At 36.8% G+C, this 24,907-nt stretch overlaps 1 protein-coding gene across 2 annotated transcripts in view; it reads left to right on the top strand.

Annotated features, from left to right (window-relative positions):
• PAWR (pro-apoptotic WT1 regulator) overlaps positions 1-16,613 on the top strand; it is a 76,230-nt gene extending 59,617 nt beyond the window's left edge. For both annotated transcript variants that reach the window (XM_068999579.1, XM_068999571.1), the window contains 3 exons: positions 7,964-8,111; positions 9,490-9,594; positions 14,032-16,613. In XM_068999579.1, coding sequence (XP_068855680.1) covers positions 7,964-8,111; positions 9,490-9,594; positions 14,032-14,118 — 340 coding nt within the window. In that variant the 3' untranslated portion in view covers positions 14,119-16,613. The remainder of the gene's footprint in view (positions 1-7,963; positions 8,112-9,489; positions 9,595-14,031) is intronic.
• The last annotated feature ends 8,294 nt before the right edge of the window (positions 16,614-24,907 follow it).

The raw sequence follows: 24,907 nt of genomic DNA, 5'->3' as shown, positions 1-24,907 counted from the left end.
TATTACCCTGGTAATTACTCCAGCATTTTAATCAGAAAAATACTTCAGAAGCTCTTGATGCACCTGACCAGGGTGTGAAATTTTTGCCCATGTGGAATTAAGAGTGACAAAACTATCACAACTATTAGGAAATGTTATGGTAACATGGGGTTTAAAATATGTCAAGTGAAGCGAGACAATCATGTAAGAATGTTTTTATTTGGTACATGGATACATTCTGTCTTAGGTATCCTTTACTTGGGTAAAATGTGTAGATGGTTAATTCATCAGTGTGTATATATCATGACTGTACAAGAAAGTGCAAAGAGCACCTACAATTATCTAGTCTTCACTGCTGTATTTTCTACCCCTCAGACTTGTTCATCTGTAGAATCATAGAACAGTTTGGGTTGGAAGAGACCTTGAAGATCATTTAGTCCAGTCTCCCTGGCCATTGCTTAGAGCCCCATCCAACCTGGCCTTGAACACTTAGAGGGAGGGAACACCCATAGCTTCTCTGGGCAACCTGTTCCAGAGTCTCACCTCCCACACTGTAAAAAATAATAACTTATCCTGTTATGCTTTAGCTTTTCTATAGCATGGTGTCTTTTATATTTATATTCCCAGGTTCTCATAAACCCAGCTGAGTGATGCTTTTTATTGCTGTAGGGTTTTTTTTTTTAAATCACTTTGTCATTGCAGAATGGGTGGGCTCATGGTCATAACCTTAATAACTATATAATTTCGTGATTCATTTCTTGTTAATCAAGCACATTTTAGTTCAGTCTTTACTTCCTCTTCAGTCCTGGTGCAGAATTTTATTGCTGTTTGTGTCTGCCAAATACTTAGTGGTGTGTGTCATACTTCTGTGGCTTTTCGTCAGCCTTATCTCTGCTTGCATGCTGTATATACTCACTTGCAAAAACTTGGTTGTGCGTGGGGTAGTAATAAATAGAAGTTTGCACAACCACATTCATAACTTATTTGAAAATAACCTAATTCTTCTGATTAGCATTGCAAAAGTAGGAAACACCAAATGTAGAAAATGCTAAATAAGACTTGGTTGTGCAGTCTTCCCTCAGTCACCTTTAGTTATATGTGGGATGTAGGGTCTTTGTCAACTTCCCCTGTCAGGACAGGCATCACATTCAGGAGGAATCTGACTTGCTGTTAGGTGCAGCTCAGTATTTTATGGCTGTTGCCATCTGCCTTACTCATTGCATACTCCTGAAACTTCATGTTGAAAAGGAAGGATTACTTTCCACTGTCAGCACAGTGCCCAGTACTCACAAATAGTGGGTTTTATTCTAATTGTACCTCCCTGGAGTATACAATGCCCACTGTGATTAGAGTTAGTAGTATCTATTAATTTTCCACAATGTTTGGGAATTTCTACGTCCCTGAAGTAATTTTTCCTGTGAGGGTACTTAAGGTATGACTCCCAGTGGTTTAACTTTCTGGTATGAATGGTAAAGGAGTCAGAACCAGAATTGTTCTGGGCTTGTTTGCTTCTTCCAACATCTGCAGTAAGGGTAGGTCTTAGAGAAAGCAGTCTCCTCTACAGTAATTCTTATTCAGATTACTCAGCTCTCGCTGAAGTCCCAAATACAGTAGGAGTCCCTTGGAAAGTCAGTTGGTTGGAGCATGGTGCTGGTAACACTAAGGCTGCGGATTCAATCCCTGTACGGGCCATTCACTTAAGAGTTGGACTCCATGACCCTTGTGGGTCCCTTCCAACTCAGAATATTTTGTGAATCTGTGAAATGCCATTCTGTGCTTGCACCTAGAACTGGAATGTGGATGCCTAAAGGCTGAATTGAGATCATAAGCTGCTTCAAGGCTCAAATACATTCAGCTTAATGTGCTTTTAACAGTCTTGGGTGTACTCCCTTAGGTTGTCAAAACAAACTGACAGTGAAGCATATTCTTACATAGGGACAACCACTTTGAGATCCTATTTGAAACTTACTTGCAACAGTAAGTTACCAGTACTTTGTGGGAGAGAGATTGTTGGTAGACTTTATAGACATATGATAGCAAAAGGAAAGCATGTTTTCCTAAAATGTTGGATTCTGTAATAGATCCTCTTTCCCTTTGAAAGATTGCATTATTTGCCAGAAATATTCAGGTTGCTTTCTTCCATCTTTACTACTTCTGCTTCTTCTGTTTTGTCTTCTCTCTCTTCCCCAGTTATTCCTCATCAAACATGGCATCTTCTTCATCTCAGCATTTTTCTTCACTTCAGTGGTTTCCATTTCCTAGCCCAGTTAGGCACCCTTTCCTTTCTCTCCCCCTTTCTCTTACATCCTTATCTTAATCATTGAGGTCCTAGTCTTCTCTTTGTTATTGTTCTGATTTCTTGTGGCGTTTTTTTTCTGTTTGGTTGGTTGGTTTTGGGTTTTTTTTCCCTTCCTGTTTTGTCTCCATTATCTGTCCTTTTCTGACATTTTGTCCTGGATTACTGATACCATTCTGGACTTCCAGTACCTTTCCTTTCCCTTTCCATGTAACTGTTTTCATATTTTTGTTTGGACTTGATGATCTTAGAGATTCTTTTACAACTTCAGCAATTCTGTGATTCCGCCTCTACACTGAGATACCCAGCCTCCTGTTCCTGACAAGAGAAGGGAGACTTCAGAGCAGAGAAGGTCTGTTCTTACAGAATCACTGTTCTCTTGGTGTGTTCCAGGACTCAAACAATTCTACAGATTTTTACACTATGAATTACACTGGCTACTTTCCCTTATATGGATGCAACAATCTGTGACTAAACATTTATATGACATTGCTGGGAAACCTGTTTCACTGAGTGTCCATTGACTGGAAAACATGTTTACAAATGAACTCTGCTGGCTGCTGTGTGTTGCTGTGTGCTTAGTGACTTGGACAAACTGAGCCTGTCTCTTCGTGCTGTAGAGTAAATAAAAGTTTGTGATGAGTATCTTAGTCTATAAGTGTAGTCTGTCTTCTGAATTTACTTCAGAAATTTTCACACCCCCCAAAGTTTGTGAAGGGGTTCCTTTGTAGTTGCATGGTTAAGTGCATAAAATATTTTCAAAAGAAAGTGATGGCTTTGTTGTGATCTGGAGTGGTACTGTGAGATCTGTTAAAAGCATGACCAGAATCTGCAAGGTCATGCTGACATGAAGGCCACAGGACAGGCAGGAGAGTATCTGGGAGTTGGGGTCAATCATGTGTCCTAACTGTGAGCTTCATGTGTTTTAAATGTGTAGGTGTACTTAAGTTGTAATAGCCCATATCAACTTCCTATTCTTCCATTTTCTTCTCAGGTTTTCCTAATGGAATATGGCTCATCTTGGCCATTTCAAACTACTGTTATGAAACTGGGTCTGCCATTTTTTGGCATTTTTCACTGCTTTGTGAGTAGTTATTTTTAAGTACCAAGCACACTGCCATTAGTAAGAATGGTTTTCCAATTTAGGTTTGATGGTATCAGCATAGTTGGTGTTACCAATGATTTCTTAAACATGAGAAGAACAAAGTGCATTCCTTTATTGAAATATTTGAGTCTAATCTACAGGTAAACGTGAATTATGTTTTTCTTGTGTTCTGTGAACTAAAAGGCTTGTTTGCAAGTAACTGTAAAGCAAGGTGTGTATGCTGACATAGGAATATTTTTATAAACACAGAAAGTTTATTTTATCAGCTTACTTTAAAGACTGTCTACTAGTTTTTGAACCAATTTAGTTTCTTTTAAAAAATTTGTAAAGCAAACCTTGTAGATTGGGATTTAAAGATTTTTGCATGGTTCTTGAATCAGAGAGATCAACTGGATCAGTTTACAGTAGGAGCTAGATTAAAATCTCTTCATGGTTCAGAAGTGGAAGTGTGTTCCCCTTAAAAGTTTGTTTACTAGTGGAAATTAATACAATATGGTATGGTTTTGTGGCTTCCAGTCAAAATGTCAGAGAGGATTTTTGCCCCGTCTTTCAGGATAGTACAGCACATTAGCATGGAACCGTAGAGATAGAGACCATTTAGCACGAATTGTAAAAGACTACATACTCCAGTTTATCATTCATGTAAGAACTGAAAAATAAATGGGGAAGTAGAGACCATAAAAAAAGAGGAAGAAGGTGCTTCAGAGCACTCACTGGAGGGGCTGTGAGGGAAATGTTTGAACCCTGCTGAAATTACCTTGCTCAGGGTTTTTAGATAATTATAAAACTTAAACTATAACAGTTTACTTTCCATCATACTAACCTTGATCTCACTAATTAAAGAAAAACAGAGCCACAAAATACTTTTTCATAATGCTATGCCCAAACGTGCCTGCTTGCCTGCATTTAGGAGTTTTGCAGTGAGGGCTCGCTTTGGAAGCATTGTCTCATCTAGCTTGTTATCTTAGGACCACTACTTTGCAGATAAGAGCATTTTATTTTAGCCAGGGGTCACTCAAGTTGTTTTTCTTGACTTTTGTAGCCCTTTTTGAGCCACCGCTGGCGTTATGAGAAGGCATAAACACCTAGGGTTTATTTCTGCAGAAGGTTTTCATGGTCTAGTTGACCATGTTGTTGGTAGACTCTGACTCTGGCTGGAGTTCCTCACTGCCCCTTGGGCCAGTGCTCATGCAGCCAGGCAGGGCACTGCTTCAGGGAGTGACTGGAAGTTGATGGCTGTGACTGGAAGTTGATGGCTTGCTTTTGCTTGGCTGCTCGATTGCTGCATCAGCTCCTTGAGTAGTTTCCCATTCACCTGAAGGCCAGAGGCAGGAAAAGTGGAGGGGGCTAGGGAAGTGCACTGTAGAGAAGACAAGACTGCCTTTCCTTAGTTCAACTCTGAAAGCCACAAATTTGGCTTAAGCAGTCTGAAGTAACAGAAGGCCAAGGTGACCTATTTAGAAATAATTGTCCTTTGCTTCTTCTAAAGAAGCTAATAGCAACTGACTGGATTGCAGTGACATAAGTAACTAGGAGTTTCCAAATCAGGTATGGTTATAAGATTCTGGCATAAAAAGAAACCTGTTGTAGTTGAAATAGTTTTGACAGGGTGATTTTCATTGGGTGAAATGGCAATTTGGACAGTGCTTTAGAAAGACATTGAAAGAATCAAAGAAGCACTAGAAGGAGCAAGAGGTATTCTACCTTGCTGTAATAATGCTTTTAAACCATCCCTGTATGAATAACTGATTTTATTGTAAAGGAAATAACTAGGAACATCGTTCCAAACCAAAATTTCTGTTTCTCTGTAAGAGTAGTGAAACTGATTTTGCTATATGTTTTTTGTTTAAGTACAGCCAGAAAAAAAACCCTTTTAAAATATAAATATATTTGTCTATTTTTTATATAAAAATAATCTAGAGGTATACTTCCATAGACAGTATCTTCTTTGAGGGTGGTTCATAGATATTTCCTCTTAGTAGACACCAAGTTCAGTGATACTGTTTTTCTGGTCATCATTGCGCCCTGGCAGCCAGGAAGGGTCCTGGGGGGCATCAGGCACAGCATCGCCAGCTGGGCAAGGGAGGGGATTGTCCCGCTCTGCTCTGCACTGGGGCAGCCTCACCTCGAGTGCTGGGGGCAGTTTTGGGTGCCACAATATAAAAAAGACATGAAGCTATTAGAGACCATCCAGAAGAGAGCAACAAGGATGGTGAAGGGTCTGGAGGGGAAGCCATATGAGGAATGGCTGAGGGCACTTGGTCTGTTCAGCCTGGAGGAGACTGAGGGGAGACCTCATTGCAGTTATAACTTCCTTGTGAGGGGAAGAGGAGGGGCAGGTACAGATATCTTGACACTTGTGACCCATGACAGGACTCAATGGAAGGGCCTGAACCTGAGTCAGGAGAGGTTTAGGTTGGATATCAAGGAGAGGTTTTCCAGCCAGAGGGTGGTTGGGTATGGGAATAGGTTTCCCAGGGCAGTGGTCACAGCACCAAGCCTGACAGAGTTCAAGAAGTGTTTGAACAATGCTCTCAGGCACATGGTGTGATCCTTGGGGTGTCCAGGGCCAGCAGTTAGACTCAATGACCAGATAGTCCCTTCCAACTCAGCATATTCTATGATTCTCTGATTCTTTCTCATTTAATCCTCATAAAATGACATTACATCTGAAGACTTAAGTTCCATTCTTTGTGAAAGATGTGTCTGTTGTGTCTTGGATAGTACATTTTTTGCCATTGCTGTGTACTAGCCATTGGTTATAACAACCAAAATAATGAACTTTTTATCTGCCACATTCCTGTTAATGAAACCCTTCCTGTCTAGGTATTCTTCTGTCTGATCTTTATGTAGGAGCTTCTGCCAATATCACTCACTGGAGCTGAGTTGAAATACTCCAGTATGTTGGCAAAAGTGTTCATTTTTGAGTGATGAAAATTGAGACTATTTTTTGTGTGGTTTCTCCTTGAGACATTAGCAGCATGAAACTACATGTCTTTCAGAAAGCTAAATAATCTAGAATTTATAGAGTTAAGTTAAAATATTTCTCTTATGTTGTGTTGCAACACGCATATCCGGTCCTAGAAATGTTTTTTAAAAAATCTTCTGGATGAAGAATAAACAGTGCTAAATATGGTAATAACATTAAGCTACAAAATTCCTTACAATTGTGTCAGTGTGTCTTGGAAACTTCACACATACTGGAGCAAAAGAATATTTATATCCACGAAAAGATACCCCTTTGCCAGATAACTCCTGCTTTTGATTTGCAGTGTATCCATCTAAATCTGCACATTGTCAGCAGGGGTTTTCTAGAGTTATGAAATGCAAAATTGTTAAATGAATGCATTAATCATACACTCTTCTGTGTTTTAAAGGAAATGTTGTAGGGATGCTCATAGTGCTTTTCGTTCTTTTCCTAAGTGGTCTAGAAAACCAGTGTATACATACTTGAGCTGTGTAATTTTGCAGAATCACAGGCTGGTTGACGTTGGAAGGGACCTCTGGGGAAAATCTTGTCCAGTCTCCTCCTTAAGCAGGGCCACCTAGAGCTGGTTGTTGAGAGCCATCTCCAGGTGGCTTTTGACTATCTCTGTTCTTTTTTTTTTTTTTTTTTTGGTCTTGGCAGTTTGTCTGTATATTTTCTGTCTAAGAAGTGTAATTTTGTTGAACTGGAGAGGGAAAATCAGTGTCTCTTTGCCTGCTCCCAGGGCACTCTGTTCTGTTGTTCTTAGTTATTCATTGGAATCATCACTGAAGGTAAGTAACATTACTGTTAGGAAGAAAATGGCTGTGGGAAGGACACTGTTAGAAAATGGTTGACTTGTCATACATATTTTTACATACATACTTGTCATACATATTTTTACATTAGCACTGTTTTTGTACACAGCAGTAGTAATGGAGAACCCACATGCTTTTTTAATAACTAACTTATGTGCACTTGCAGTGCTTATCTCTTGATTCCATGACAGGGATTTTTAATAGAGACATAATCTAAACCAAAAAACCCCATAGACACTTAAGGAGTGTCTACCAAAAGAGCTGTGACAAACTCCTCTGTATCAAAGTTTTGAGGTAAAATATCTGGAGATGGCATAAAATTAGTTTGCTGGGTCACATCACTTTCTCACTTCGGTTTGCTTTCCAGTCCCTTACAGGCCAAATCCATAGATCCTGAAAAGTCAGTCAGTATTCTTCTTAAGTTTTGGACATGTACTTGTTTTTCATTCTTTATGTTTTCATCTACTTAAAAAGGTGCTTGGTTTAAACTTTGTAGTGGCACTTCAGTTCTTGAATTACAGTTATTTAGCTTGGTTTTTAATGTTCATGAAACTTGAAAAATAGGGTAAGTTTGTGTTTCTAGTATATTACCTGTGTGATGAAAGCTGCATTATTCAAGTATTTAATCCCTGAGGCAGTGACTTTAGTGAGTTCTCAGCCACACAAGAGCTGTGAAATATGTTCTCTTCAGTTTATTAGACTGACTATTGACTGCTTTGGAGAGCACTTCTGTGACTGCTCTCATTTCCATGTTTTTAAATGTGTAAATAGGTGTCTGCTTTGCTCTTTGCCTTTCACAGTACAGCTAATGCACCAGAAGACGATGCTCCAAACAGATATTCCCGAACAGAGAGGACAACTTACAGCAGATACAGCAGGGATGCAAATTCTTCTGGCAGTTCTCTACCAAGTAACACTTTGGAAAAGAGGATTGAGGAACTTGAAAGGGTAAGTACTAACTAACCTTTCCATGACATATATCTGAAATAAAGTACTTTTCAAACTCCATGGGGAAATTTACAAGTAAAATACATAGAAATGATGCTAAATGTTTGAAGTACAGATAGTTATGTCTACAAAATGTATAAAGAATCAGACTGAATGAGAAGAATGTGAACTTTCAAATCACAGATGTTTAGTTTTCATTTGGTATGTAAGTGAGAAATAGTTAAGGTAAAGATAATACACTTAGAGAGCCAGCAGTGCTCTGCATGCTTCTGTTATGTACCTTGTGACACACCAACATAGAACAAATATCTTTTGTTTTATGAAGAGGCTCACTGGCTGTTCAGAAGGTTAGGCTGTTCAGAAGATGTTTTCTGATCTACTTGTTGGTGTGGATTTTTTTAGTATACTGAAATATAAAATTTAATTGCTATCCAGTTGTTTGTTAAAGTTGTAAACATTTAAAATACATATTTAAAACAAGTTTTCATTGTTTCGCATTGACTTCATACAAACCATTTTGGGAAAATGCAATAATGTTAAGCTGAGCTTTTCACCTAAGCCAACATATTGCTAAATAATGTCATCTGTGTAATCTATTACTGGTTTCTCTGTCTTCCTCTGAAGTGGATTTTTTGTGGGTAACTTGCCAAATATTCTTGAATTGTATAGGTGAAAGTTACTAAGTAAACACAATTTGAATGGGTCTTCTTTTGGAAAGGGTGAAAATAACATCTATTTTGTAGAAATTACTTTTTTTTTTTTTTAAAGACTTGAGGAACCTTCATTTGAGTAAAATACACCATAATACTCTCTTCTAAATCAGCTTCTTTCTGAAATACTTAATTGCCAGTAACAAAAAACAGTAGAAGATTTAAGGTCCTTTTTTCAATATCCTGAATCTTGACTTACTGAATTCCTAATGAACAGTTCCATTTTTTCTCACGTTTGGGCCCACAGATTTAAAACTGAGTCTTCATTTCTTGTTAATGGTATTATAAAAAAACCAAAACAACAAAGGAAAACCCAACCAGCAACAAAGACTAACCCTTCCAATATAAGAAATTTGAAAGCTGATACTTTACATTCACTTCTTCTGGTTTGGGCCCCTGTCCAATTCTGTATTCATGCTTAAATTAAATATTAATTAAAACACGTGAGTCAGATATCAAAAATATTTGCTGTTGGTAAAATATTATCTTAGATATGATTCTTTAGCTCCTTGAAATGTAAAAGGACTTGAAGATGTGGGTTTGACTTGCTGTAGAAAAAGAATTATAGGTGTGTGTTCTTCTTTCTTTGTTTTAGATGGTATTAACTTAAAACTATCTCTCAAAACAAAAATTTACATTTCCAACTTCATTCTGTATTCTGGTTATAGGAACTTGCAAAAGAAAGACAGGAAAATGCAAGATTAATGAAGATGGCGCAGGACAAAGAGGAACTAATTGGAAAGCTGAAAGAAGAAATTGATTTATTAAACAGAGTAAGGAAATACTTTCTTACATGGCTCTGTAAAGAGGGGATAAAAGTCTCTGCATTCTCTGTTGTATTCTTCAGGCACCCACATCCATTGGGCAAGGTCAGAAGAGAATTAATTGAGGGCTTTTTTGTATTTGTGTAGCTTTTCAAGAGGTATGTCAGTAAGTTATATTTTCTTTCTAAGGTGAATTTTTACAATGATAATATTTGTCATAGTTGACTTCCCTAAGTCCAGTGTTATTAGAGTACCTCAGTTCCTTGTTGCTCTAAGTGTTCATAGAGCAAAATAAAAGCAAAAGCTCTTTATGTTCTGACAGATATTCTCATACTCTTTATTGTTGATCCCAAGTAAATGCAGAACAGGACAGAGGTCAGGAGACATGAGGTAACATCACCAGGCAAGGTGTGAAAGCAGGAGAAGAGGGGTAGGAGAGTGAGACATGCTTGGAAATGGGACAGGATGAGAAGTTTTAAAGTTGATAGAAAAAAGTTCTACCAGTTTTAACGGCAATCAGGAATTCTTTCATAGAGTGGATTATTGACCTCATCCTGCACTTCCTGGCTGAGGTGTGGAGTCTGGATGTACTAGAGATACATGGGTCTCTTCTAGTCCAGTGCAGATATGGCTTTGGTCAGTCCATCAGTGAAGGGAGGCAATAACTTAGATATTGCAGCTCCTCATCTATAGCAAAGGAGGACAGCATTCACAAATTTGCAAACTGACCTAGAAAATTAAAGGACATGAGATTATTCTGAAATACGTATTTTGTTTTTTATATGAAGAAAGTTGTAAGTTAATCTGTAGGATAAATGAAGCATTGTCTGTTTTAGAGAGATTTCTATTTTAACTGAGGCATTGGTCTTCATGCAGTTCTTTCATTCTGCAAAGAATCTGTCACATCTAAGCTGATGACCTTATTACAGTTGAGGCAGGTGTTCGTTCCTTCTGTGTAGTGGATGGCAAAGTTATTTAATACTGTTGGTCACATCTGACTTCCTGATTCAAAGGTTGGAAAGAACAAATCAAAAGAACCTAAACCACTGAAATCTTGTGGTTTAGGACCATGACTTTTTGAGAGGTTTGCTGTTCCAGAAGCAATGTTATTTTTTGGCTATATTTGAAGTATGATATGCTAAATGAAATCCGTCAAGTGTCTAACTAGAAACTGTCTTTGAAAATCTATTGTAAAGTTAGGCACTCTCTGTGCCTTGCCTGTGTTAACTACAAGGGCAGTTTCTGCTTGTTGGAAGAAAACATTAAACTGTCCTTTCAAAAACAACTTTGTTACACAGTGACTAAACCTGTAACTTTCCATGAGATCTACAAATCCATCTTATAGGTGGATGCTTTTAAAAGCAGAAGAGAATGGATTTTTTTTCTCCATCAGGTCAGCGTTCTTCATAGCTTTAATGTTGTCTGTTTGCTCAACAGAGTGCAAGTTATGTCTGTGTCTCTTGGGCTTTTCTTAATGATGAAATAGCTGCCTTTTGATTTTATGAGCGGCATAATTGTCTCCCTGAAATCATGTCTCAAGTGATGCTTCCATTAAAATAGAGTTTTACTTTCCTGTTTATTAACTCTTGGATTTATGATTGTTTCTATATTGGCTATCCATGTGGATTTAGAAAGAGAAAATGTTTAAAAAATTAAGAGAAGCTGCAGAAATACCACATCATTCTCATGCTTGAAGGTTAGGGAAATTATTAGGGCAGTTATATTTGCTTCAGGTTTATTATCATAACTGAGAACATGAGAGCCAGCACTTGGACATCCATCTGTTCTTCATGGAGTGTCCCTCTGTAGGCCTAGCACCAGGATTGGATGCTTTTCATGGAAGAACAGTTGTGATCTTCAGCCTTCTGTTCAGATAAAAGGATGTCCTGAGGACTAAACTTCATTTAGTGAGTCTACGCAGAGGTTTTCCTAAAAAATTTTGCTGGTAGGCAGCCTAAATAGGGGTTTCTAAATTTGAGCATCTACACATTCATTCATTCTCCAGCTTTTCTGTTCATCAAAATACACAGTTATTGGATGTTAAGATGCACAGGTATGGAAAGAATGTCACATCAAAGACCCTAGATAACGTCTTAAAAAGCAATTTTTTTTCATATCTTTGACTGCCCCATCCATATTTAAAGAAATGCTCTTTCTAGAAGTTTCAGTCAGTTCGTAACCATGGATGCATCCCTGATTGGCAAAGACCTTGTGTTGCATTTGAAAAACTTTTTCCAAGAATCATGAAAATTTCTTGGTAGAATTTTTCTGATTTTAGGTAAGTATATTTATTTAATGTGACAGTCAGTACGTCACAGAGATGCTTAAAGAATATGAGCTGCATTTATATTGAGGAACAGAAAAGGCTTTCTGCAAAAAATGGCATTCTCTCATTCCAGGATATTAGACACTAAAAGTATGCCTGCCATGTTGTTTGTAAGAAAGGAGCAATTGCTTTATAAAAATCTTAAATATCTGAAAGGAAAGGCATCTCAAAATATTTAAATACTTTGTAGGCAAAGTTCAACTGTTGACTAGTTTACACTTTGTCATCTCTGACCTCACTAAGATGTTGTTGTAGTTAAAAGTGTGTTTGGAGAGAGTCTGTCAGTGAGGATTTACAGTCCAATTAGTGTCAATTGTGTAGTTATCAGTTCCTTTGGTATGTGAAGTTCAAGCTTTCCTGCTATTGCATGTTTTTTTGCTAATGAGCATAAATTAGTGTTGTAATTTTGAATAAGAAACGCTAGATTTCAGAATAGCAAAATCCCCTCCATCTCTCAGCCCATTGTTTCTGTAGATATTTAAACTGCAGCAGTTATTTTTCCTGGCTTATATTGAAGAAACTCTTACATGTAGTAATTTTTGGAATGTTATTTTTGCAGCATAAACATTTCACAAACTTTTAATATTTGATTTTGAGTCAATTATACTAGAATTTCAAACAGGAGGTTTTTAGGTAAGCTTTAATTGAGGCATCTGATGGCTAGGTCAACAAGTTTGGAGGTTATTTAAAGTTTTATGTATACCAAACTAAAAAAAAACCCCTATTTTCTTGAAAATATGTTGTCCTTTCCATCTGATTATTGATCTGAATTGCACAAAAGAGAATATAAAGTGTCTTTGTTTATAGTAAATTGTATTTATAGTATCTATCCATCAAAACTTTCTCTGTTTAGCTGTTTAAGTCAGCTATTTTATCCATTATGTTGGAGTGGTCAAATGCTTTTCCTGGAAGTGATTCATACTGTGACACACCATTACTTCCGTGAGGTAAAGAGGAATTTCTGCTAGTGATTTCTTGATTCCACACTAGAAAATAATAAAGTAATTGCAAAGGTATTGTGGTATGAATTTTAGCTTGGCAAACTGAAGAGGCTTTTAAAAATCATTATAGCAATTGAATATGTGATCTCTATTGTGCACTTCTGGAATGACCTCACTAAAAAAGAAATAAGAAACTGGGCTTTGTATGTCAAACGCTGCTTAACAACTGAAAGGGCCAAGAGAGAGAAAAATCTTCTCTTTACTACTTAAGGCAGCAGGACGGTTTTGCAGACTTGATTCAAAAGACACATAGGCTTTCTGGTGAGAATTCTGGTTCTTTTTCCTTTGCCCACCTTTCAATTTTCTCCTTAAAATCCTGTCCTTGACATCGTCCTTCTGTTTCTTCATTCTTTTTTATGTCACATTGTTTCTTGCATGTGATTTTTGTACAGTAAAATAATTTTTAATGAATAATGTTTGTATTAAGCAGCCATTATCACTGGTTTTCACTTTAAAGGCTTGAAAAAACTTGGTAGGAGTGAAGAAGTGAAATGGGAACTGGACAAAAATGGTAATTGGTGGAAAAGACAAAAACATTTGGGGTGAAAGCAATCTATTTTGAGCACCCATTACTACAGTGTGTGTGCTGTCTGTTCTTTCAGTAGCAGTTTAGACAGAAGGTACAAAATCCAAATATATTTTTTTTCCACAGAAAACAGAAAAAAGTGGACAGGCATATATTTTTCTGAAAATTTTGATGCATAATGCACAAAGGAGGTCTTCTTGCAGTTATAACCAGTGGTCTGTATGTGTGAGTGCCATAGTTGCAGACAAGCAATCAGGGGAGCAGGAGCAGTAGCTGATTAATACACTCTTTGTATATGCCAGAAAAATAATCACCACCATTCTATTTTGGTTTCTTTATGCATTAATTCCTGATGTAGCTTTGATTTGAACATGCTTCTATTTAAAGGTGCTTGAGAATATAATATTAATGTTTTGTAATTACAAGAACACTTGGAAACAGGCTGGTTTAACAGTTTTAAGGGTATCTACTGTGACACTAATTCTTCCCTACCCCAACTTCCTCATTTCAGAGCTAGGATGCTAAATTCCTGCTGCTACTAATTGAGAGTTTGTATTTCCGTCCTGAGAAGTGTTTTCTTTTTTCTTGTATAGGATCTAGATGATATAGAAGATGAAAATGAACAATTGAAGCAAGAAAATAAAACCCTCTTAAAAGTTGTTGGACAGCTGACAAGGTAGAAGATCCAGGTGTCAACGAGGAAAGATTTTAAAAACTACTGATTGAACATTAAGGTCAATATAGTAATATTTCCTGTGTTGCAGTATGTTATAATAACTGTCTTTGTATTTATTGTTAGGAAACCAGATGAATGTTTATTTTCATAGTACTTTCTCCTTCATTCAATGAAATGGCATAAAATTTGGGGTATATTTTTAGCTTGCTTTTCACATAAGCATAATTAAAATTTTTGACATGTTTCAGAATATTAAGTTCAAAAATATTTGGATTTTGTATCTTCAGATTACAACTGCATAAATTACAGTAATCTAAAATGATTAGCACCAAGATCACTTTCAGTCCATGTGGGTGTATATTTTTGAAATGTATGGAAGCAATACATATAAGCTTTGTTTACACAGATTCAAAATATGTATTTTGGGAAGTGCTTCCTTTTTTGTTCAAACAGCTGTAAAATGGATGCCTTATTACTGATGTATAACATTTTGCAGATTGATTACTTGCTCTAGAACTCTTATATGTTGTGTTTTTTTACTATGTCTGAAAGATTGAGAATAGTAGAGAGTAGCAATTTTTTTTCTGTGTTTAACAGTATTCTGTCAGAAGGGGAAGGTTTTACTAAAAAACAACAAAACAAACAAATGCAAAACACCACAAAGCCAAATAAATCACCTCTGGTATCAGCATTAATAAGTTCTTAGAATCATATTGAAGTTGTGCACTGCAGTTTATTTTATAGCCTTTGCTTTAGCAATGAAATTCAAGTTTGCAATCAGACAGTTAGTTTGCTGTGTTGAGAATTCAAAGCCTGGAGCTTTCATTTTAGTAGAGACACTTTCTGTTGTCATGCTAAAATTTGTAGCGATCATAACCCATACGAGTTTTTTGGCTTTTTTAAGCTGAGTGAAAATTTTTTGTACATAATGAAGTAGAGGGGCATACTAGTGATTTATGCCTTTTTGAAACATCAAATAGATAAAAACCCCCTTTTTATTCTTGATTTTAAACTAACAAGTTGTTTAAAAAGTGCCTGGTTAGATGTTATGATCCGGTTATGATTGTGTACCGATTCTCCTATAACATGATAGCTGACAAAATTTTCCTTAGATTTTAACCACAGACCTCAGTTAACATTTAGACTGAAAATCATTTGTACTTTATTTCATCTTAATACAGCCCATTTTTCATTCTTGATCAGATTAAATGTACATGTCCTTTGAGGAAAGACACTAGAAATTAAAACATTTCGAAGAGTCCAGGCTCTTTCTTGACAATTTTGAAGTTTGGTGTCAGAAAGTTACATACATACACTTCTTGTTACCTTAAAACTTAAAAGCAACTTTAATATAACAATATAACAGTTGTTATAATAATATATATTTATATGAAGTATATAGAATAATTACCTTTTCAGATTTGCCAATTGTTTTCATAGTGTGTATTTAATGACAGTGTTTGTTAAGTTTAAAATCCAGCTATTATTGTTACACTTGGGATTGTGTTGGATATAGAATAGGTTATTTGGCATTTGTGCATTCTGATGAGGAAGAACTTTTCAAAGCTTTAAAGTGTTTTTCAAGACACTTATAGTCCAGGATGCCTCATTGTTTTCCTTCACAGTGGATGAGATCCCATGGAACACCGTTTAAAACCTTTACTCAGGGGGTTAAATGGTACAGGGGGTTTGTATAAGCCCTTTGAACTACAATACACACCAATGAGTATTGCTTGTAATATTGAAACAGTAAGAGGTCCCTTAATTATGAGTTTCATGAAATTAAACATTCAAAGTAATAATAAAGTCAGTTGAGATGTGTGCCTTTGAATAAATATGAAACTTTCTCTGGAAGAAATCTGATTTCCTTCTCTGTGTACGAAGTAGGAAATAAACATACCCATGTACTGCGTGGGATGTCAAACATATTGAAGCATTGTTAAGGACTTACTGCAGTACACACAGATATCAATATGAAGTTACAAGTGAGATGTTTCATAAAATGTGTTTCATGTACATTTTAAGCCAAAGAAAAATAGCAACAAAGAACATAAACAGGAGTTACTTGTCTTCATATTACCTCTTCTTGGCAGCAGTAATGCCAGAATTAGAATTTTTTTTTTTAACTTGTACATAAAACTGACAGAAGTATTTGGCAGAATTTCTGGATTTCTAATGTAACTGTTCTTGTTTGGGGCTAGTTGTGGTTTTTCTGCTCTGGAAAACTTGTGGTAGTTGAGTTTTCCTCTGAAAACAGTCTCATAATCATAATGCAGAGTAATTTGCAAAAAACATCTGTTTTATGTATTGAAATAATTTAAATATTGTTAACCTATGAGTAACTGAATATCCATTTTAGTTTTGAGCATTGACTAGTTGTGGTGATACTTGTTATCGGATTAAAAAAATGATTTGAGATTCTTCTACTGCAGGTAAATGATACATGTTTAATAATAAAGATTGTTTGCCTTTGTTCAAATAAAACAAAATGCTTTTTAATCCAGGTTGAGTACTTACTGCCTTTTAAAGGAGAATTAATACTGTCTGTCTAAAATTCTAACTGGATTTGTCCCCAATACTGTGAAGTTCCCAACCTGAATGCTAAAATTAGTGTTGCATTCACATTGGAATTTTCAAGTGTGTATGTATATGCAGACACACAAGAGAGAAGTCTGCAAATGTACACTATACTTATTTTTTGCTTCAGGTATGTAGTGAATATCCTTCCATCAGTTAGATAGAAATGATCCTTGCTCCTACTTCAAGGTAGAAGTATAACCCTTCCCAGGAAAAGGAAGGATGTTACAGTGCTGTTTCTACAGAAAGTGAATTTATTTAACGTCATTTATCTTCTGCAAGTTCTGTATAAGTACATGTTCTCTTCTCCCACACAAGCAGATTCGTTAAAGGCAATCTCCTTTTCACTCGTAGCTGCAGACTACACATAAAGAGAACAAGTGGATAATCAGTTAATACCAGGGAGATAATAACTATATCACAGTTTATCATAAAGTTTGTAATGTTGTTGTTTTAAAAGAATGTAAACATAAATACCACAAGCAACCATGCATTCAACACCATGGTTACTTTATGGATAAGACACTATCCATTAAGAGCATTTTGCACTTAGTAAATTTAAAATGTTAGGTGAATTTGGTTAAGGATGACTTCCTTTATGAAATAGTGGTGGCTTTTAGATTTGTTTTAAAATACAAAATTATGTCTTTCCTCAGGTTTTGCCTTTGGCATTTTAGGTTCCTCAGTCTTGGTGGGAAATTTTAACTCCAAGTACAGAAGTGCCTGTTCTGTGCTCCTCCTTTAGTCACTGGATTGCCATACAGTAGTTACCTGATCTTAGCACTTGGTATGCTTTCATGTGGATATTCTCATTTTTGTCTCATAACTTGATTCTTCTTATCTTTTGGTATAGAAATTTAAGTGGTATCTGTGAAGTGTAACAATGTCCATAAACCTGTTTGCTGGATTTTCTCCGTTCTTTAAACAGACCTCAAATATTTATATGAAAAATTTTTCTCATACAACTCTGGGTTCCTACACTGAGGAATGTACTGCTGCTGAAAGTTGGTTTGGGACACTAAGAGCTTGCCAAGATTTTGAGAGGAATTGAATATTGATAAGGATATTAAGCCAATCTAATGCTCTAGTTGTACTGTAAAAAGTTCTGCTAGTCTTCAACTACTAAAAGTGAAACCTTGTGGGAATATGAATATTCCATGTAAGAATAATGGTGGTGTATGGAAACAATTTGGACAGGAGCCAAGAACAGGATACACATCTGTCTAATGTGTCCCAAAATAGCCCAATTCTCTGTGGAGGTCTAGTGGATTTCCACCTAAATGTACAGGTTTGCAGTTGAGTGCTTCCTTTTTAGCAGCTGACAGCCCTTCAGGTATGGAAATTGACACATATGTTTCACTTTGCATTCCTTGAGCAGGAAGGCCTTATTCACACCCAATAGCCCTAGTCTCTCCTGCTGGTATCTCAGGAAGGATTTATGTTTAAACAAAATTGACCTTCAATTTTTGGATTCACTGAAGACATTTGATGCAATATTAAGCAATTGGCATGTTTTAGTAATTGTTTAGGAAATTGTTGACATCTTTTATACCACATAAAAAGAGAATGTTTCATTTTCTTATGCAGCATCAAGGCCGTGAGGCCTTTTCTCGAAGTGAAAGTTGCTGCCTCTGGAAAACTCTTCTAATACCTTTAGGCTGGGCTCATTTTATAGCCTCATGAAGGTCCTCACCTCAATAAATGCAAACACACCAGGCCTTCTTTTAACAACACTAGAAGTTAAAATGTCTTTGGTAGAATTCTATGAGCAGATTTGAGGGTAATGTCTTGAGACTGAGAGTCCCTGTTTTGAAAAGCATTCTTTTGCATGGTAAGGGAGGGGGGAACTAGATCATTTTTGAGGTCCCTTCTATACCCAAACCATTCTGATTCTTCATTGAATAAAATCTGGCTAAAAAGACAACATCCAGCAGTGTTTCTGAGTGACTACCTTTGGCCATCTTTGGTATCTTTTAATTTATGCCTTTGTTTTGTATAAAAGCTCTTTAAAAGCCTTATCTGTATGGCAGAGATAATCCAAGTCTACCTTGATTTTTAATTAATGTGTTGTAAATGTTAAAAAATATTAAATAACATAGGAATCAAACTTGGTTTTCAGATCTCGAATTCCTTTAATAAGGGAGGTAATGAAAATGTACACACATTTGATGTTAAAGCTCTGCCTCATTTTCTGGTAAACAGAACCACTCTTGAAAATGAACAGGTTTTATAATTGATTCTCTCATTGTTGACCTAACTTTAGGTGTTACAGCTAATAAAATGCTTTCTGAAATAGCAAAAACATATGCTTAAAAAGTGTCAGCAGCAAAAATGAGAACTTAATCTCCTCTTAGTCTTTTAGGGTGGGAACTCAAACAATTTTTATTGGTTTTCCTTGATTAAGAGACCTGAAGATATTTAGGTATTACAGGCTCATTCAGCGAGCTGTTGTGTAATCTGCAACAAAGTAGCATTAACTGTTGTCCTTTCTTTGTATCAGCATTTTCTAAGAACACTAAGCATAACTTAAAGATAGTATTTTTCTGTTACACAAGTTTATATTTTAGAAATCTGGAGCTTGATAATTGGCATCTTGACATATTCTCCATTAATATTTCTCTCTGGAAATCAGATTTTGTGGACAAGTAGCCTTTGGAATGAAATCTTTGTTTTTCTCTCTCAGAAATGTTAATCTCTGCTTTTGCCTGAAGGCTCATTATAACAATGATGCATTTTAGACAGTTTAAAATTTTGATTGCAACAGTGTATGTGTGTTTACAGCCAGCTACCAAATATATTTAATGGGTGGGGACAATAAAACCGCTGAAGCTTTGCAAGTTGAAACTCTCTAGAAATAACTCTCATATTTCTCTGTGAAGCAATTATGGAGAAAATGCTAATTGTTCCCAGCTGAATCACTCTTTCTTCTCATTTAATTGCTTCGACTCACTATGGTTTGTAATAAAATATCACTAAAACCCTCCTGTAATTCTTTTTCTTGGCTTTGTATGAGAAGTGACATTTAAAAAAGAGTGGTCACTTTCAGTTTTCATTATCCAGATCCTAGGATTTATAAAGGATGCTTTAAAGCAGGGAGAAAACAGGAAAAATGTGTGGGTTTAGATTATGCAGGATTGAATATTAGGAAGAGGAAATCTGTATGTAAGGATGAAGAAAATTAGGTTTTCTTCAGCATTTTTTTCACCTATTTTTCTACAAGGAAAGGATGACAAACTGGATATTTTACAGAGATCTAGAAGTAGTTCCGGATATCACTGCAGTACAGTTAAGTGTTTTCTGTGAAAAATGTCATCACCAGCTTTTCATTTGCTCACCTTTGCACAAACACTTAAAAAGGAGAAGAATATGACTTTCTACCCTTGAAGAATTGCAAATAACTATCTTTACCCAGACCTTTGATCATATCTTTCCTAGACTATGCTGGGCTGTAGATGAGTGGGCAGAAATGTCAGACAATGAGTTTCAAGTATTGCATAATTTGTATTATGCTATGGTAATAATGATTAGTATGGTTAATGTTTTGGGGAATGGCTAGCTCTAAACATTGAGATCTCTAGCAGAAACAGAGCTGGTTCTCAGGATAAGATGGGAGCCATTTGCTCAATGCCAGAACTGTACGGAGGACTTCTGATTTCCCTGTATCCGAGAGCCCTCCTGCTGCATTTTGCAGATTTAAATATAGAGAAGTCTTCCTTAACAACTGCTGAGAGATGTATGAAAAAGAAACACTCCCCAAAACAAAATACTCCCTGCTTTTGTAGTATGCCAGGTAGGAGTATGCAAGTGTTGTGGAACAAAATAATTCAAAAAGTCTTTTAAAAAGGATACTGAAGATAATGTTACTGAGTGAAGTACTGTAGTATATTTTAATATAATTCACTGTGTCTGTGTAATGGTGGTGCTTGCATGAATTTTTTAAAAAGGCTTAGAATCAGAGGCAGGATACTCTTCTGGGTGCACTGGATTGTAAAAGCCCAGAACTGGATATGGATCTCAAGAAAGGTGCTTCTTATTTTGATATGAGTGGCTGGTGCAGCTCTGTAAGCATGCTCTTCATTAAGCTCCCTTTTATGCAGCTGTCAGCAGTCTCCACTGAGAAACAGCCTTTTTATTTGGCATCCTATCCATTGAGTTTACATGGCTTTTTGAATGTCGCTAATACTGTAGCTGAGGCAGTTGAGAGCAGAAAAAATTGCACTGGCTTCCTTCTGTGGGAGTGTATTCCAATATTTGGAAGCTACTCCTGGCACTAGCCATGTAACTTACTCCACTGGAAGAAGAAAGTAGTTTGCTCTTTGGGGTTTGTAGTAGTAAGTGATAATGTTCACTGATTCAAAGGCAGCAGTGACCAGCAGGTGTTCATGGGGCTGCCTCTGGAACTCAGAGCAGTACCACCCTTCTCAATTTTTTTAAGAGGCCTACCCTACAGAGTAGTAGATTGACCTTAGATGACAGATCAAAGTATTCAAAGTAGAAACTAAGTCCTGTATTCAAAAGTGTGTTACTGAAATGGATGAATAAAGCTGATGTCTTTGGTCTGTCTGTTCTGTGGGTAAGCAAAGATATAGACCTTTCAAGGTCTTTTGCTTTGGTAGTTTTGTCTAATTGAAACTTTTCAAGTCTGTCACTTCACGACCTTCTTTCTGTTTTGAGCCTGTTTTGAACAGGATTGAAATATATTTTATGATACTTTAAACAAAGACAAGTAGGTCTCATTTGGCTACTTGAGGATTCTACAGTAGATGATTGCAATTGTCCTTTTTCTTGGTTTCATTTTCTGCAGTTATCTTTTGCCTTACGGATACGTCTTGAGATTTTTAATGCTTAACCTAAAATGCAGTTCAGTTTACATTCTAAATCTAAAGAAGGTTATCCCAGCAGATGATTATTTATCTCTGCAATTGGAGTGTTCTGTGTATTTTACTCATTTTTTAATACCGTGGAGTCAAAAACACTTAACTGAAGGGTTCAGGAAATGCCTGTATTGATGCTGCCAAATACTTACTATTTGAATCTATTAACAATCTTTTCTGGCCCTGTGCTGCAGTCAGAGCTGTGTGATTATGGAAAGTAAACAACTGAAGTACCTATGCAGGGAGCAAGAGTTAGAGGCAAGCACTTTCTGTTTGGTTTTTTCCTCTCTCAGGCCCTGCACTAGATATACTGTGCTGTCCACTAAGCTGCTGCAGCTAGACAGCTGAACCAACATATTTCAGGGTAGTATCATTAACTGAGTGCTGATACGAAAACCCACTGGACAGGATGAATCAGCTTCCATGTATTTGCAGATTGGCAAAGCATTGTGTTCTTCCTCTGCTCTTCCTCTATGAAAATTTTATCCATCTTTCCCACTGCTCTTATGCAAATAACAGTGTGTCCTGATATTCAGAAACAGGAAAGTTTTAAAGCAAGATACTGACTGATTTGTCAGCTGCCTTGTTCGGCACTGAGGCAGTGAGACACAGGATGCAGTTCACTAGGCGTTTGCACCAAGGAGAATTTTCCTCCTTGTAATCTGGCAAAATGCCATATCTCCTCACCAAAGAGATTGAAACAAAACATATTTTTCCTCATCATTATGCAAGAATTAAAATAATAAACTGTTTGAGATCTTGGCAAGCATCACTTTGAATTTTAATAGACTTTAATAATCTCTTAAGTGAAGTAATAATTAAATCACTTTTAATTAAATCACTTCTTACTAACATGGCTCTAGGATCCCAGGCCCAGGATGGAAAGCTGTAAGGCCAAGGAAGGCAAGCCTCTGCTTTGAATTTGGTGTCATCTAGGCAAACAGCTGGCTGTTTTAGACAGTCTTTTCTCCTTCCTCTAAACTACACTTTTATGAAGCTTGACTTCATTGTAGGTCTGCTACAGTATTTTTTGTTTGTGTGTCACAGCGAGAATTTTGGGTGTGTCAGTGAGAGAGGGGAACATGAGCAAAGGTCAGGCTGGATGGCAGGTAGGGATCGTGGCTGGTGAGTACACCTGCAGGGAGGGTATTTGTAAGAGATGATATTTGGCTTGGGAGGGGAAGTGGTAGTGTTCTTTGGCTGAAGTGTTGACACGGCAATACTTACCACACTATCTAGGCTCTGTTGAACCTGTGGAAAGTGGTATTTAAAAATAAGTCCTCATTCATACTGATTCTGTTTTTCCTTTTATTTCTTTAGTGCAATAAAGAGTGATAGCTTTGGGGTGCAGAGGAATTAGAAAGGGACAGAAGAAAAGAGTGTAAAAGAACAGGACATTGCCAACAGGCTATAAAGCAAAATGGTTACAGTAAGTCAAATGTGAGAGGAGGGTGGCTGGAGCCCTCTTGCTAGCAGACAGCCTGTCCCAGCACTCAGCAAAATAATAGCAGTCAACCAGAAAGGCATCCAGTCAAGTTGGAAAGGCATCCAGACTGTGGGCTGTGGAAGGTGAGAGCTGGGGGGATTCTTCCTTTTCAGGCAGAGAAGTTTTAAAAGCTACTGCTTTTGTCAGTTTTCAGCTGATAAAAAAATCTAAATGCTGTTATTAAGCCTATATGATCCTTGGGAAACATGACAAAAAAGGCTTAAAACTTACTATTTATTTTCAGATATATTTTGAAAGTGTATTTGGTACATGTAGTTTTTACATCTTGTCTCAGTGATATGCAGAAAAAAAATAAAGTATCCACAGGCATTGGAGGTGGCTCAGCAGAAGCAGTAGCAAATTCTGTGGAAGATCTCTGTGTACTCTGCTGGGCCTGTCCTTGAGTTGCTGTGTGGGTGAGTATCTGATGCTGGCTGACAGCAAGGTTGGTTCAGTGAAGCTGCAAAAATATGGCAGTTTGCAAGCTCTGCAAGAACCAGGAAGAATTTAAAAGTTCTTTAAGAGATACGAGAGTGGCTGTGGTGGGACTTTGTTCACTGAGGAAAGGAGTAATTCAACAATGAGTGGTAAGGACAGAGCAGTGTGAACTCTACAAACTACTGTTCTAGCAGTAATAACCCATTCCTTTGAATAATACCAAACTAAGAAACTAAAGAGTAGCACAGAATGAGCTTAGCAGTCAGTGATTTCTGTGCTCAGTGTAAAAAAACCCTGAACACCTGGGCAGCATCTACTCCTTTGAAAAGATCCTTTAAAAGGAAGGAGAAATGCCATTGTGTTACTCATAGTGCCAGGTGTGTTGAAGGAAATGGAGCTTACCTTTTCATTTCTGGTCTGATGAAGAAGGATTTTGACTTTATTTCGGAGGGATTTTTTTTTTTTTTTCTCTAAAGGGGATAGATCTGCTAGTGTGTTTCCACAAGAAATCAACTTGGGAATTTTCTGTTTTTTCTAACTCATGTTCAAGAGAAGTAACGTTTTAGCTATCTAGATACAGTAAACACTTCTCATTCCTCCCCCTTTCAATTAGGATAAAATGGAGGGAAAGGATTTAAAGTAATTATTTCTTAGAAGGGGAGAGGTGGTCATGCCAGAACTGTGGTTTAATGGGTTTTGATGTCATTGGAGAGCTGGATATTTTGAAAAACGTGCATGTACTTTGGATGGCTATTGTAGAATCTTTTTTTTAATATGTTCCTAAATTATTAATTAAAACCAGATGCAGCATAAGATTAATTAGTCTCCCTGTAAAAGCCAAGTTTCCCTTGTCACCCTGCAGTCCTCCTATGAGAGCTGTATGCCAGAAAGCCAGGAAGAGGGCAGTCTCACTACAAGCAATTCCATTTTACAGGGAAAGAACCTAATTACCAAGTTTCTTCACAAATATGACCATGTTAAATAGAAGATCTGTTCAGGATTGCATAACTACTTCTGTAGCAGTTAGAGAAAACTACATGGAAAAACTATAATAGTAAAGCACTTGTGTTTCTAGCTCATGTCTCTATGAGGTTTTCTTTCCTTTTCTGTTAATTTTATACAGATATAACTGTGCAATCCATTTTTCTCTTCAGCACATTTTTTCTCATTTTCTCATTTGTTGTTTCTCTTCCTAAGTGAAATGAGTGGAGTTAGCCTGACAGAGCTAGCCAGCTTTCTATAGACCAGGGACATGTGATTTGTGGCCTGTAGTTGGGAAACCACTGGTATTAAGTTGTTCATGAAATCTGTTTCAGCATCATGATGACTAGAGAAGGATGTCAGCCCTCAGGAGGGACCAAACTGGATGCTATGCTCAGGAGTGGGAGAGAGAAATCCTGTAATTCGCTTGACCACAG

Source organism: Aphelocoma coerulescens, chromosome 1A (assembly GCF_041296385.1).
Source record: "Aphelocoma coerulescens isolate FSJ_1873_10779 chromosome 1A, UR_Acoe_1.0, whole genome shotgun sequence".
NCBI classification, from domain to species: domain Eukaryota; kingdom Metazoa; phylum Chordata; class Aves; order Passeriformes; family Corvidae; genus Aphelocoma; species Aphelocoma coerulescens.
The sequence above is the reverse complement of the archived record's forward strand: the minus strand, read 5'-3'. Positions and strand labels throughout refer to the sequence as shown.